General features: G+C 40.5%; 2 protein-coding genes across 3 annotated transcripts in view; one reads left to right on the forward strand and one right to left on the reverse strand.

The window, feature by feature from the left end:
- mettl15 (methyltransferase 15, mitochondrial 12S rRNA N4-cytidine) overlaps positions 1 to 13,622 on the reverse strand; it is a 48,358-nt gene that overhangs the window by 8,466 nt on the left and 26,270 nt on the right. For both annotated transcript variants that reach the window (XM_069697695.1, XM_069697696.1), the window contains exons 3-5: positions 12,331 to 12,467; positions 1,923 to 2,108; positions 49 to 227 (exon numbers count right to left, since the gene is read on the reverse strand). In XM_069697695.1, the coding sequence (XP_069553796.1) occupies positions 49 to 227; positions 1,923 to 2,108; positions 12,331 to 12,467 (502 nt within the window). The remainder of the gene's footprint in view (positions 1 to 48; positions 228 to 1,922; positions 2,109 to 12,330; positions 12,468 to 13,622) is intronic.
- kif18a (kinesin family member 18A) overlaps positions 3,469 to 13,622 on the forward strand; it is a 66,067-nt gene continuing 55,913 nt past the window's right edge. The window contains exon 1 of the mRNA XM_069697694.1: positions 3,469 to 3,488. Within this exon, the coding sequence (XP_069553795.1) occupies positions 3,477 to 3,488 (12 nt within the window). The 5' untranslated portion in view covers positions 3,469 to 3,476. The remainder of the gene's footprint in view (positions 3,489 to 13,622) is intronic.

Consider the following 13,622-nt stretch of genomic DNA (forward strand, 5'->3'; position numbering starts at 1 on the left):
CAGCCTCCAGAATGCTGCGGGGAATTAATCAGCGTAGTGTCTAGCTACCTGCCACCACGCTGGCCAGCTGCTGTGTCCGGGTGATGGGGTTGACACGGCGTGCCTCCACAATGGCTGAAGCTATTTTCCTGGCGTGTCTTTCTTCCCCGTATGCAGTGAGGATGGATGCAAGAGCCTGTTGATCTAAGGTATTCACAACGTCAGCAGCGCAGGGCATGTCGGGGTACCTACGCACAAAGAGAAGCCCAATTAAGCTGCTTGACGTCATATCCTTGCTGACAGTGGCGAATCCTGACAAGTCTGAGATACAGCTGAAAACCTTTATGGCTGACAGTTATGAATAGAATGATTGTGAGGGAAGGAAAAGAGAAATGCAGCCTGTGCGACAGTTTATCAAGCGGTTATCTTACCTGGTTTATTTGCACATTATGCAGACACGGGAAAATGATTCTGATATATTACTGAAAACATTCAGGAAGCAGTACGACGCTTGATAATATTATAACACCTACACACACATTTAAGCCTGAGAAATATCAAAACTTAACATGTCTGCAATGAGGTTTTTGATCCCACTGTCACACTTTAATGGTATTACACATCAATCTTCTGTAATATAGAATATATTGGCATTACATTTTCAACTTACTAGTAGCTCGAGGAAGAAATCCTTCAAAATGATCCATATGAGTTATTATGATTTGTTAAAGCGACTGTTAAAGTATATGTTAAGCAAAAGCACGGTTGAGGCTGTGTTTAGGGAAAGATTGCCTTCATGGCTATGTGAAAAGAAAGCTTAATGTTGTTGGGAGATGAGACACCGACTGTGGTCTTTGGTGTCAAACTCGCACATTTTCTGCAGCCAACCATCCCTGAGTGATAAAACGTCACTCTGTTTCCTCCACTGCTCAGATAGAACTGTTTTATTCAAATGACCACAAGAGGTCCACTAGTCAAGAAAACTTACGCTGCTATAATTGTTAAAATAAATACAACTTTTCTTCAACAGACTTTTCACTGGCGTATCTGAAGCCCAGTTCAGACTAAAGGTTTGTGAAGAGAGACACCATTGTAGAACGTGGCAGTAAGTTGCAGCAGTGTGAATCAGCCTGTCTCAGCTCAACTCGACCCCGGTCACGGTGTCACCTGCGACTCAGCTTGTATAGTTGCACGTGGAGAGTATTTAAATAGAAGGCACAATAGTTTGTGTTGTTTCTGATTATTAGAGGAGACACACACTCCTCTAAACAATAAAAGTGCTCCGGTCTGGTGTCTGAAAAAGATCTCCTGAATCAAGTTCTCAGCATAAATATGCAAAAGCCCCCTCGACCCTTTAGTTTCTTATGTTTTTGCTGTTTCATCGTGACTAAAAATGCATATCGTGCAAGTAACTCTATCCTCATTCATGTTTTAAGATATTACAAATTACATCAAGCTCTGAAAAAGCCTGAACAGCTAGCAAATAAAACACAAGTACATAGAGTCTGTGCTGTGGAGGTGTTACACCGCCTCTTCAACTTACTTTAGTTTAAACTGGCAGGTTTGAGAAAGTCACAGAGTTGCGATGTGCGAGTAGCTGCAAGTTTAAAATCGTCTCGTCATCAATCTTTGGTCTGAAATGGGTGGAAGTGTTATCCAAAGGCAACTGGTCCTGCGTGAGCTTCATGAAGACGCTTCACCTCTCATGCCATACATAATATCCTGCATGACCAAGAATCTTCAAACATATTTTTCACTGGTATAACAAAGATTTAAATTTTTTACAAAACTGATTTAAGAGAAAAGGGATGTTGGCATCTCATTTAGGCTCTGCCCCTTTAATAGTTGCCCATTATTGCACCAATGGAACACTGAGCCAATCTGAAGCTAGAAGCCTGGATTATCCAGCACCTCCCAACAGCCCAACGTTGTAGATCTCTTACCTGTCTCCATCCATCCTCATGTCCAACGGCCCGTCCTTGCTGAGGGCGAAGCCTCTCTCTGCCATATCCATCTGCATGGAGGAACAGCCGGCATCCAGCAGAACAGCATCGACGCTGGCCGGCTTCACGCTAGACAGCAGCGACTCAAGCTCACTGAACCGGCCGAGCAACGGCTTCACACGACCACTGGAGGACGGATTAGATGAGAACGGTGCAATTAGACATGTATGTCAATGCATATGGCAGAACTGCTGCCAAAGTACCAGCCTCACATCCACTTACATAGTTCAACTCGCCGTGGTACATTTTAGTTTTGTACTCTGCCACTGTACACATATATACATATATATATATATATATTCCAGACTTTGAGTGTTCTGTCTCCCAGTTTCCAGCATGCACGGGTCTATAATGCTGCGTGTGCATCTTCATTCAGTGATGCGTTTTGTCTGCCCAATTTTTTTGTGGACTTCCTGACTTTTTTGTTCGATTTTTGTGCCTTTAGTGGGTAAATATTGTTAAACGGTTTCTTTTTGTCCGTTTTGTGTTCACTGCTTTTATTTTACTACTTTGTTGTGCGGTAGCCTGCAGACAAAGTTAAAGATGGGATGTATGATCGGGAAACTGCACAGGTGTTTTATTTTGAAAATTGATCGCATGCTCTCTGCCCTTCCAGACAGAAATAGACTGGTGCGTATTTTTAGCGCAGTGGAGCAACGAGCTGCTTACGCTCTCTGTGACGCGTCTGCTGGAACATCAAGCGGCAGCGTTCCGTGTCGGAGATGGAACACGACACGGCCGGTTCCAGCGGAAAACAGCCGTCATACATGTCTGTGTTTAGAAGCTGCGCTCAGGTGGACCTTCAGTCTCTACCACCAGCAGTAAGCACAGCTCTTACCAAGTCTAACCTTCAGGTCACGACTGCTGCCGAATTGTAAATGATGTCCCTCTTCAATATGTGCAAAACATATGTATAATCTAGAGACACCACTCAACATCTCGCAAGTCGAGGTATTTTCAAGCAGACAAGTTAGTGGTGAGACCCTGAGAGAAATGAAATTCAACCCACAACAGCTTGAGCATCTTTCCTGTGAACCTTTTAAAAATGAATCAGTTGTTTTCTTTGGAAGGCAACAAACTGCCTTAGCTGGCCCATTGAGATCCGTCCTCGTCTCTGACTGAGCAAGACTCTGTGTACTCACTTCCACATGCACAAGTGGTGAGATCCTCAAGCCACGTTCATGCATTTTTCATGTGACCTTTTAACATTGTGTGCACAAAGATGATGGCAGAAGAGAGCAACAGGGTTGAGCATCTATACACTTGGAGCAGAAGATCCTCTGCAGCCTTCTCCACCCAGTCACTTCCCACATACGTAAACAGGTTCGTAGATAAAGTTTTTACTTTTCAACCAAGAATGATCAAAATATCTGATTGTCATTTCTAAACAACAAACTAATCATTCTTTATATACCATCCCCACAGCAGAAAATAACTCCTTATCCATCCTTTGTTGTGGAAGTTAAAGTGATATGTTTAATACCTCGATATGGAATGAACTACAAGGTAACTACCGCTCTTCTTGTCATAACTTCTGCTGAGAAATACATGACATGACTTTGGGAAAATCAAAACATTTTCTTTAGCCACATCTTTGTAAATTCCACTTCAGCCTTGATGGCTCAAAACCAAAATACCACTGTAGCTAGACTCCATTTTCTTCCATTTCATTCATTCCTGTATTTAATATCATATACAGTGAACCCTCGCTATAACGCGGTTCACCTTTCACGGTCTCGCTGCTTCACGGATTTGCATCGTGCATTGAAATCACATTACGACTATATGTAACGTAGATATATTTAATGTCCAGTTCTATCTATTTCAATTGTAAAATAAAGGTTACTACTTCACGGATTTCGCCTATCACGGTTTCTATTTGGAACGTAACCCCCGCGAAAAACGAGGGTTCACTGTATTTCAAAATACCTGCTGTTAAATAAGCACATTTCTTATCTCTAACCACTCATAACTAATGACACATTTGTAAGCACAGCCTGGTCGTGGTTCTTTTCTCATTCTGTGGACTGTGTTTATGACGAACAGGTTTAATTGTTAGGAAGAGAGGGATATCATTAGCAAAGTGAATGAAAATATTTGGATAATATGCCACCAGATCCATTTAAAATGTTCTCTAATGCCCAGAATATGACAAGTTGGCTTCATCTACTTCTTGAAAATGCCCAAGCTCGAGGCTATATTTTCACATTTCCACCCGAGAAAGAAATCTCCGAATGTAGTCAGTCACAGCTGCCAAACTGAACAACCTTGGGCTCGGTGTAGAAGAGACACTTGGAAACTTTGATAAACAATAAGTCTCTGTATTCTTATCACCAGGCCCGAGTGTGATGTGAAAAATGCTAATTAAAACAGTGAATTGGAAAGTGAATGAAAGTCTTTTAACAATGAGGCGGTGACACTGAACCTGCTCTAAAAATGATCAACTGCAGCTCACCCACTTTTGATGCAACAGAAAAGAAGCACATTTTTGTAGTACTAAGCGGCCTCTTCAGTGAATGTACCACTCTTAGCAACCTTTCAAAAATGGCAGAGGGTTGCATTTTTCAAACAGATACGGCCTGGTCTCGGTACAAGGACCTCAAGGGTCGAAAGGGTTAAAGATCTCCTCCAGTGAAAATCCAGTTTTTTAACCTTGTTAACATGTCCATGTGGTGTGTTCGTGTTTCGTTTTTCATGAGTGAAATAAACAGTGAAAACCACGGATGAGCACGTCTGTTTTGGAACAGCAGTGACAGTCTGACAGTCTCAAAAAGACAGAAGCAGGCAGCCGGGGTTTCTTCTGTCACAAAACTAAGGAGCCAATCCGGTTGAATTGGGGGTGGGGCTTCCTATATCATCAGGCTGCACCGAGCAGCGGACGGGTGGGTGGAGATACAGCCGAAGACTATTTGCTAAATTATTGATGCATGCATACTGAATGAAAGATGTGTATGATAAACTTGGATGTTGGCATGAGCTAACGCTGACTATGGTGAATCAAAATAAAGGAAGTCTCTAATTTTGAATGTATACGATGCACTTTCGAACGTTTTAAATCTGATGTCTCACTCATCTTTGAAGCATCTAGCAACCTGTGCACATAGACTGAGTCACTGCTGTCAACACATGAACCTCCATCTGGAGGAGAAGGCGTGTTTTGTTGAGTTTAGTGAAAGCCTACTATGTGTAAGCTCAACCACAATAAGCACTCAACGCTTATTAAAAAACAACCTAATGTTAAGTCTCTCTCCTTCCTTTGTCGTGACAAAGGGCAGATTTCTGAGGTGGACCGGACCACCCAGATATACACTTCACTCCGAGTGTTTGCACAGCTACTTGGCTGCAGACTGGATACCTGCAGGAGTGTGTATGGCTGTTACCTGCTCTTTAAAGGAAACGGTGATGGTTCTGCTGATCACTGACAGTTTCAACGGGGATATTGGTGTAACCCGAGTACTGACTAATAATGACTGATTGATTACTGTATTTTCACTATTATTGACTGCTGTGTCTAAACTAAAAATACTAAAACTCTAACTAAAACTCATATTATACTCAGTATGAAACTTGCTGTGTTTATGTACATTGCAGTCGCGCCACCTTTCTCGAGATTAACTGGGGGCATTGAAGGAAAGAACACAAATTGTCAGGTCCTCTATTTCAAAACCCACTGAAGACAAAATGGCAAGGGAGCATCTCACCCACGCTGCCAGGGCCTTCCTTTGCTTTGCTGTTGTTATTCACTATCCTGCACAGTGATTAATTTGTTGAAAAATCTATAGTAAAGGCTTTGTTGTTCTCCCCCATCACCTGCACAATCCCTTCAGGTTACTGCCTCCTCACTAGCTCTCTACCCACCATCTCCAATTTCTAATTTTTTTTTCATTTTTCAAACTTGCAGGACAAACTGTTATTGGGTGAGAGTTTAGAATCTTGATTTTCTTGGTTTTGGAGCATTTGAGCTATCGTGCACTTGAACAACTGGAAGAAAAGCAGTGCTGCACCAATGATGATTGTGCTATTTCCTCAAAGCTAGTTGCAAAATTTGTTTGGTGGTGCAAAGGTGGCATACAGGTCCGCAAACTCCAACTAATTCCAGCTTTGGGTGGTCATTTTTTTCGATGTGTTTTAACATTAAGCCATTTGATACGACTTAATATTGTGTATTCATTAATGCAGTTTTAAGAAACTGTAAACATACATACAATTATGGTCCTTATTCTATGATTCTGAATTGATTAAAAGAACTGGAAAATCTATTTATGTGCATCACAAAAAATGTCACGTTGACTTGATGGAACAAAAAAGGTAGCACCATTGCAGCACCTCGAGGATGTACAGCATGCACATACTTATCTAGTAGTTCATCATAAAACAAGGGTTTGGGTACATTTTAGCTTTAATAACTTAATAATTAGCTTCGCAAGGCAAAAGTGAAGTATTGTGGGGCTACCTTGTCTCACCTGGAGACCGGCCTGAGTATGCCGACATTATCAGTGTGACATTTGTATACACGTAAATATGTGCACAACATCCAACCGATACACCTCCTACAGTTAAGAAGAAGGACAATCAACACACTCAACTGTTTTATGTCTAAAATAAGTGACAGGCCGTTGAGGAATGTTGCCGTTATATCTTCAATAGCGGGGAGCTTTCACATGTGGTGTATACAGCGCCCATGTAGGCCAGGGTCTGGGCCAGGGTCTGCCTCTTCCAAATGGACCCAGGGAAGGAATGCCGTTCTGTGCGCCGGTCCAAAATGGAATTTTCACAATTATCGATCATTCTGGATTTTGAGCTCAAACGTACTCAAGTACCAAGTGTGACAACACCAATAGTGATGTGGGGCACCAGAGTCGGGCACAAGCAGAGCAGCCAGACAACCTGCCCAGTTAATGCCTGAAGGGGAAAAGGTGAAAATGAGTAGACTGATGCAATTCAACATTTTATCACAAATGACACCTCTGCTGTTTTATTATATTTGTATAAATTATTCTTTTTAAATTTAAAGTCTAAAATTCCTTTCCCGTTACTTGTGAAATTGCTAGCTACTACACAACACTGAAAGCTCTATCAAGCTAACCAAATGCTTGTAATCAACTGCATTTCAATTATATTAGAACGTCTCACACAAAGTCTACTTTTTAATTATTGGAAATTAGAATTGTGAAGTGTGTGTCCGCCCACACGCAGGTGATGAACGTACCTTCCACTATACACAGCGACTTCTTCTACAACGTGTTTTTGTAAGCCACTGAAGGATTTAAAAATATGCAAAACAGTTACATAACATTTCTAAATTATTAACTTCTTTATGTGCCTTAGACACAGAGTTGGAGATATAAATGCCTTATGTAAGGTCTTATATTATTAAAGAGGACAAGTTTCAGTGGTGTATGTGCTGAGGTTCAAGTGTGGGCTCATAATTGCTTAAGAGATGTGAGCTATTTATAGTTGTAGCACCCTACGACATTGACATCATGCAGTTTTTTTTATTTTTTATTGTGGCATCTCAGTTGAACAAACTTACACTGAATATGATTTGCCCTCAACTCACACCACAACTGCAATGCGTTGCAGTTTAAATCACGGGATGATTTCAGTGACATTTTGAGTCAACGTTCAAAGTTTAAATAAATTACAACTAAGATATAATTTTGATCCACATCAGCAGTGATGGCAATGTCAGTCCCTCAGCCACTGGTTTACCACTGTTTAACTATTTGATTTTCTTCAAATATTAATTTTACCCCCAATTAAAATCACTGGACAATTATTTGATACGTTACTGTGAAATTTGTCAGATTTTCTGGATGAACACCAAATGTTATGACATTTTGTACACACATTCATGTTACTCTTAGGAGTAAGAAAATACATCTTCACATCTCAGCTGGCGCCCTCACGAGTCCAAAATTTAAAAACAAAATTCTGTGATTTAGTTTGGTTTGACTCTTCGACTGTATATAAAAATCTGAAAAGTGTATCTAGGGGCTCGCTCCAAAAATATCCAGCTCCAATTAAAAAGCATCTATTTCTCATAAAAAACAAGTCAATACATTTTTTTCCACAATATGTTGTCATTCTGTAAATTGACTTCTCATCAGTGTTTTGATGGTCCTTCTGAAAATAATTCCATAATTAATTAGATGTTAATTAGATGTGAACCTATTGTGATTGAAATGCCTGTGGTGCAGTCAGGTTTGCAGGTACAGGTGAGCAGGCGTATGTCCTCCGGCTCTCACTCAGATTCAGCCCTCACTCCTCCCCAATTCATCCACATATGGTCACTTTTGGCTCCAAAAAAACCAACAAGATGGCGACGGACAAAATACCAAAGTCGAGGCTTCAAAATGGTAGAATCAAAAACTAGTTACTTGGTTTGTTATTTCTTTTGAATATCTCACCTTTCTGCTCTTGTTGCTGTCTGTTGCCGTTTATGGAGTAGAAAGAAAAAAAAACATGAGAAAGGAATGATTTTTTTTTTGTAACTGAAGCTGAAACATTTTCAGCTCGTATGGTGTTCAGGTCAGGTTGTACTGTCCTTTGTGAATTTCCATCCACATTGTGTGAAATCCTGACATCTCTAAATTCCCCTCATGTTCTGTCTGAACACAGCAAGACTTGTTTAGATCACATTCAAGGCAGTTTGATGTTTTGTTCTAGCACATATCAGTGTTCATTAACAGATATTAGTTTTTAAAAGTTTTAAAAGCTACAAAACCACACGGTGTTACAAACCAGGATTAAATTAATGACGCGTTATGATTCAGTCATTTTCCAGAATTAAGTAAAAAAAAATAATTCAGCATTTTGTAGAATTTTAATCTGATATTTTGTTTCGTTGATCTAAACTTTCATCTGACTTGTTTTAAACTGTATCTAAACAAATTGGACAAATAGGTTACAAAAAGGTATAATGTAATGCGCTGAGCTTTTTGTGTCTATTTCCAAAGACAACAAACCATCAAGCTCAATTCTACTGGTTTACTTTGCATAAAACATGATATTTCCTCACAAACCCTCACTAAATATTTCCTTGCATTCACTTGTTCTTGTCCATCTGGAATAAGAGAGCACTCTATGAGGACATCAGGAACCTTCACAGCCGCCTCAGTTTGAGCACATGCTCATTCAACATGATGCTGCTTCTTCACAAATCAAGCCTGAAATATTCCCTTGTGTTGACCTGCTCAGTTCCTTTACCTGCGTCACTGAAGCCTAAGACAAGATGCTGATTGATTGCTTTCAGCAGGGGAGCAGTGATGAAAATATCTACAGTCCAGTAAAAAAAAAAAAGCAGGATACAAACACAGAGAGGCTGGTCTTTAGAAATGCATTTTTATGCCTCCGTGCCGGCAAGAGACTTGGCCTGAGGCATTACGTTTTCAGGTTGTCCTTATGTCTGTGCCATTCTCATGAACGCTTTATCTCCAGAATGCTACCATGGAATTTCTTTGAATTTGGCACCAACGTTCACTTGGACTCAAGAACGGACTAGTTAAACTTTGCTGGTAAAAGGTTACTGTGACCTCACAAACCACATTTGTGGCCAAAACTGTGGCAATGATTTACGTTGTAATTTGGTGCTATATAAATAAAACTGAACCAAATTTTTTTTAAATTAACCCAAGAATTCATTAGCTTATTATGACAAAATTTCACACACAACCACGAGACAGTAATTGTATTCCAAAATACCTCAGTTGACCTAAAGGAAGTTACAAAAGACCTGCTTGTGACTTTCTTATTTCAAACAAATGTGTGCATTTGAAAGTGAATGGCCATAAGTCTTTGCTGGCCATGCCTTCATCTCCTACAGGCATCTCCTAAAACTGTTAAATAACTGCTTCCCTGCTGCTTCTCCACTTTTATTTAATCATCTCTGTTTCCAAGTTAAGAAGCTAATTTCTGAACAGTGAGGAAATGCGATGTCACTTAGGACGAAACTCTCCAAATAAGGAAATCTGCACTTCCCTGAAAGTCATCTGTGATGTGTGATTGATTGATTGAGGTTACTTGACTAGTTTGACTAGTTGACTGAGAGGATTGCCGACGTGTTGTACTGAAAAATGCAAGGCTATTATACTTGGCTTGGTTTTCTCCACACAAAAAAAATCCATCCGACTAATTATTTGTGACGAAGAATAAGAATACTTTTTTTATATTCAACACAGGTTTATTTATGTAGCACATTAAACACAACACAGCTGACCTGAAGTGTGTTACAGCACAGAAAAAGGGAAAAGGAAAATGAACAAAGGGAAAAATAAAAAAGAGGTGGAAGGCAATAATAATTATAACTATCATTATCACCATCACCATGAAAGCACACTGCACGAAGAGGCAAAAGACCTACAGAGACTTTGGTCAGTTTAGGTTGGAGACTGTCAAAGGTTTATGAGTAAAAGTGTTTTAAGATGGTTTTTGAAATAGAGAGTAAGAATTATTGTGGCAGGAAGAGATTTCCCCACTTTTGGGAAAACCATTAAGGAGTTCTTGTCCCCTTAACACTTAGACCTTCATCTCAGAACCGAAGATCTCTGACTGTGATATGCCGAGAGGAGTTCTCTGAGAAGAGACTATCTAAAGGTCTCATAATATAAATTACATTTTCCTTTATTTTATTTTTTTGAATAAAGCAGGTCTAGGTGCTGTTATAAATACAATATCACAAAATGCTCAGTCCACAGAAAAATTTACACAACCCATATTCAACAACTGTGTCGTTTGGACAAATCATTTGTACTAAATTTGTAATGTCACGAGCCTACACTCAGTTCATGTGTCCACCCTGGACACGGCCTACTGTCCAGCCAGGCTCATTTAAGTATCGACTCAGCTAACTTGGAACCTCGAAGAAAGCGAAGAAACTATTCAAGTTGAACATTTCAAAGAAGCCAAACAAAGAACCAACAAGTGCAGGTAAAGTACAACAAACTAGGCTTTATGTTCTGGAGTTATCATTTCCTACTATCCTGATGTGATAACCAACATGGCACTTGGTGTAAAATCAACAACGTGTGTAGCGCTTGCAAGCAGTTAATATTTGAATCTATGTGACCCCAGATGTACATGTAAATCCAATGTTTGCCTTTTCAATATTGCCTGGTGCATTTCCAGATCTCTAACATGTATTGTGGGCATAACTACTGCGGAGCTTCAAGCGCCGAGAAGTCATAGCAACAAGAAGAAGAATGCAGAGAATAGCAAGGCTTGACATGCCGGAGACAAATCCCACTAAAGACATGGGTGAATATTATTCAGGGAACAGAGAGTTACTATCATAATCTAAAGCTTTGAAAATGTTTGGACGTGAAATGATCCTTCCTGTGCTGTTAAACTGGGTTCAGGTTGACACCAACACTCAACAGTTTGCATTGAGCTTCTACTTTCCTCAAGACATGGGAGCACAGAGGAGAGAGAAAATCCTCTAACCCTGTTGTGTGGATGCACTGCGTAGGCAGCCAGGGTCTTTTACTCAGGCTTCCAATAATATTGGTTAATTGCTAGATTTCTCTAGCCTCTCTCAACTTGCATCACGAGTAGGCGTGGAAGAGTTTACAGCAGGGGTATATTGCTGCTGACAGAATACAGTGTTCTCATGCTCTCTCTCTCTCTCTTAATTGTCATTCCCTGCTCACAGGCACATTTCTCTGGCAGATTCCCTTGAGAGAGGTTTCCCCAGAATCTACGTAAAAGGATTCCTTCCCACGCCATGGTCATAGGAACATCTCATTTTCATCTTCCCACGCCTTGCTCATGCACACACACACACTCCCTCTCACCCTGGCATCGCGTCCTCGTGTCTCCCTGTTCTCTCACTCTTGTTTTCCTTTTTTTCCTTTTCTCTCTCTCTCTCTCTTGACTTTTTATCACCCCACCCCACCGTCCCCCCCCCATACCAATAACTTATAGATCCTCTGTGGGAGGCAGCATCTCCCTCACACTGCAGGCGTGGGCCCTCACTCTGACAAATGACATGCTCGGCCCACCAGCTTTGCGTGGGGGGAGAAAAGCTTTAAGTTAAGAAGGAAGAATGGATTTGATTGGACGGTGAAACTCAGGGGCTGTATCTTGGCAAGAAGTATTTGATCGGGCTCGGGGAAGGAGTGAGAAATACAGGGAGAGCTGCAACACTATTAGACATCAAACCTACAGTGTGTTTTAAGAAATAATGGCCACAAACCAAACACTGCTCAAAATTGTCAAGCTGTCAACTGGGACCATAAAAAAATGTATGGTCAAACCCTAGCAATGATATAGCATGAACATTTGTCTAGACAGTGTGTTAAGCTTTAACTTGTGTTTTGGTCGAGTTGGTCTTTCTCAATAAATTACTTACGAGTGTTCCTTGGCCAACTGCTGGGCCAGAGAAATCGCTGTTGGATCTCGATCTAAGGCCAGGACTGTGACTTCAGGGACCGCATTCAGTATTGCTTTGGTATGACCACCACCTCCAAATGTCATGTCCAGGACCACCTACATGCGAGAAAGCAAGAAAACAACACTTTCCTCTCACAACAGGACTCCATATACATGATTCACCACCATCATCTTACTGTCACAATGTTAGTTCACAGTTTAAGTGTTTCTTTCATAGTGGTACACTGATGTGTGTCATTTTAAAACTGTGTTCCTCTTGTCTCAGGACACCGAGTATTAAAGTTCAAACTCCAATACGTCTGTAAGTTTAAGGTGGACACCCTCAATGTACTGTACACATACTGAACTAATAAAGATGGTTGTTTTTGTCCTTGATAAATAAAAAGTGTGATGTTCAGAGTTTAAATTAAAACAGTTTACAGTCAGTTTAGTTTTACATCCCACCCAGTGATAATAAATACAACCCCAATTCCCAAAAAGTTGTGACGCTGTTTAAAATGTAAACAAAAAAAGAATGCAATGATTTGTAAATCACATAAACCAATATTTTGTCATATTTTTCATTTTAATAACACACCAATTTTTTTTTTTTTTTAAATTGGAGACAGGTCTGGACTGCAGGAGGCCAGTTTATCAGCGGACTCTTCTACTACGGAGCCATGCTGTTGGAATACGTGCAGAATGTGGTTGGACGTTGTTCTGCTGAAATAAACAAGACCTTCCCTGAAAGAGATGTCGTCTGGATGGCAGCATATGTTGCTCCAAAACTTGAATATATCATTCAGCATTAATGCTTCCTTCCAGATGTTCAAGCTACCCATGCCATGTGCACTAATGCATCCCTGTACCATCACAGATGCTGGCTTTAGAACTGAGCTGATAACAAGCTGGATGGTCCCTCTCCTCTTTAACCTGGAGGATGCAGCGTCCATGATTTCCTAAAAGAATCTCAGATTGTGATCCATCAGACCTCAGGACAGTTTTCCACTTCACCTCAGTCCATCTTCAATGATCTCAGGTCCAGAGAAGGCGGCGGTGTTTCTGGATCATGTTTCTATCTGGTTTCTGTTTAATGATATTAAGTATTGTAAATGATGAAATCCCGAGACTTTTTGCAATTTTACGTTGAGGAACATTATTCTTAGATTGTTGCACTATTTTCCCACACACTCTTTCAGAGTGGTGAACCTCTCCCCATCTTCACTGCTGAGAGACTCTGCCTCTCTGAAATGCTCTTTTTATACCCAATAA

This window comes from Brachyistius frenatus, unplaced genomic scaffold, assembly GCF_029030835.1.
Source record: "Brachyistius frenatus isolate BFR_SWC_R1_liver_20210118 unplaced genomic scaffold, ASM2903083v1 Contig_24, whole genome shotgun sequence".
NCBI classification, from domain to species: domain Eukaryota; kingdom Metazoa; phylum Chordata; class Actinopteri; family Embiotocidae; genus Brachyistius; species Brachyistius frenatus.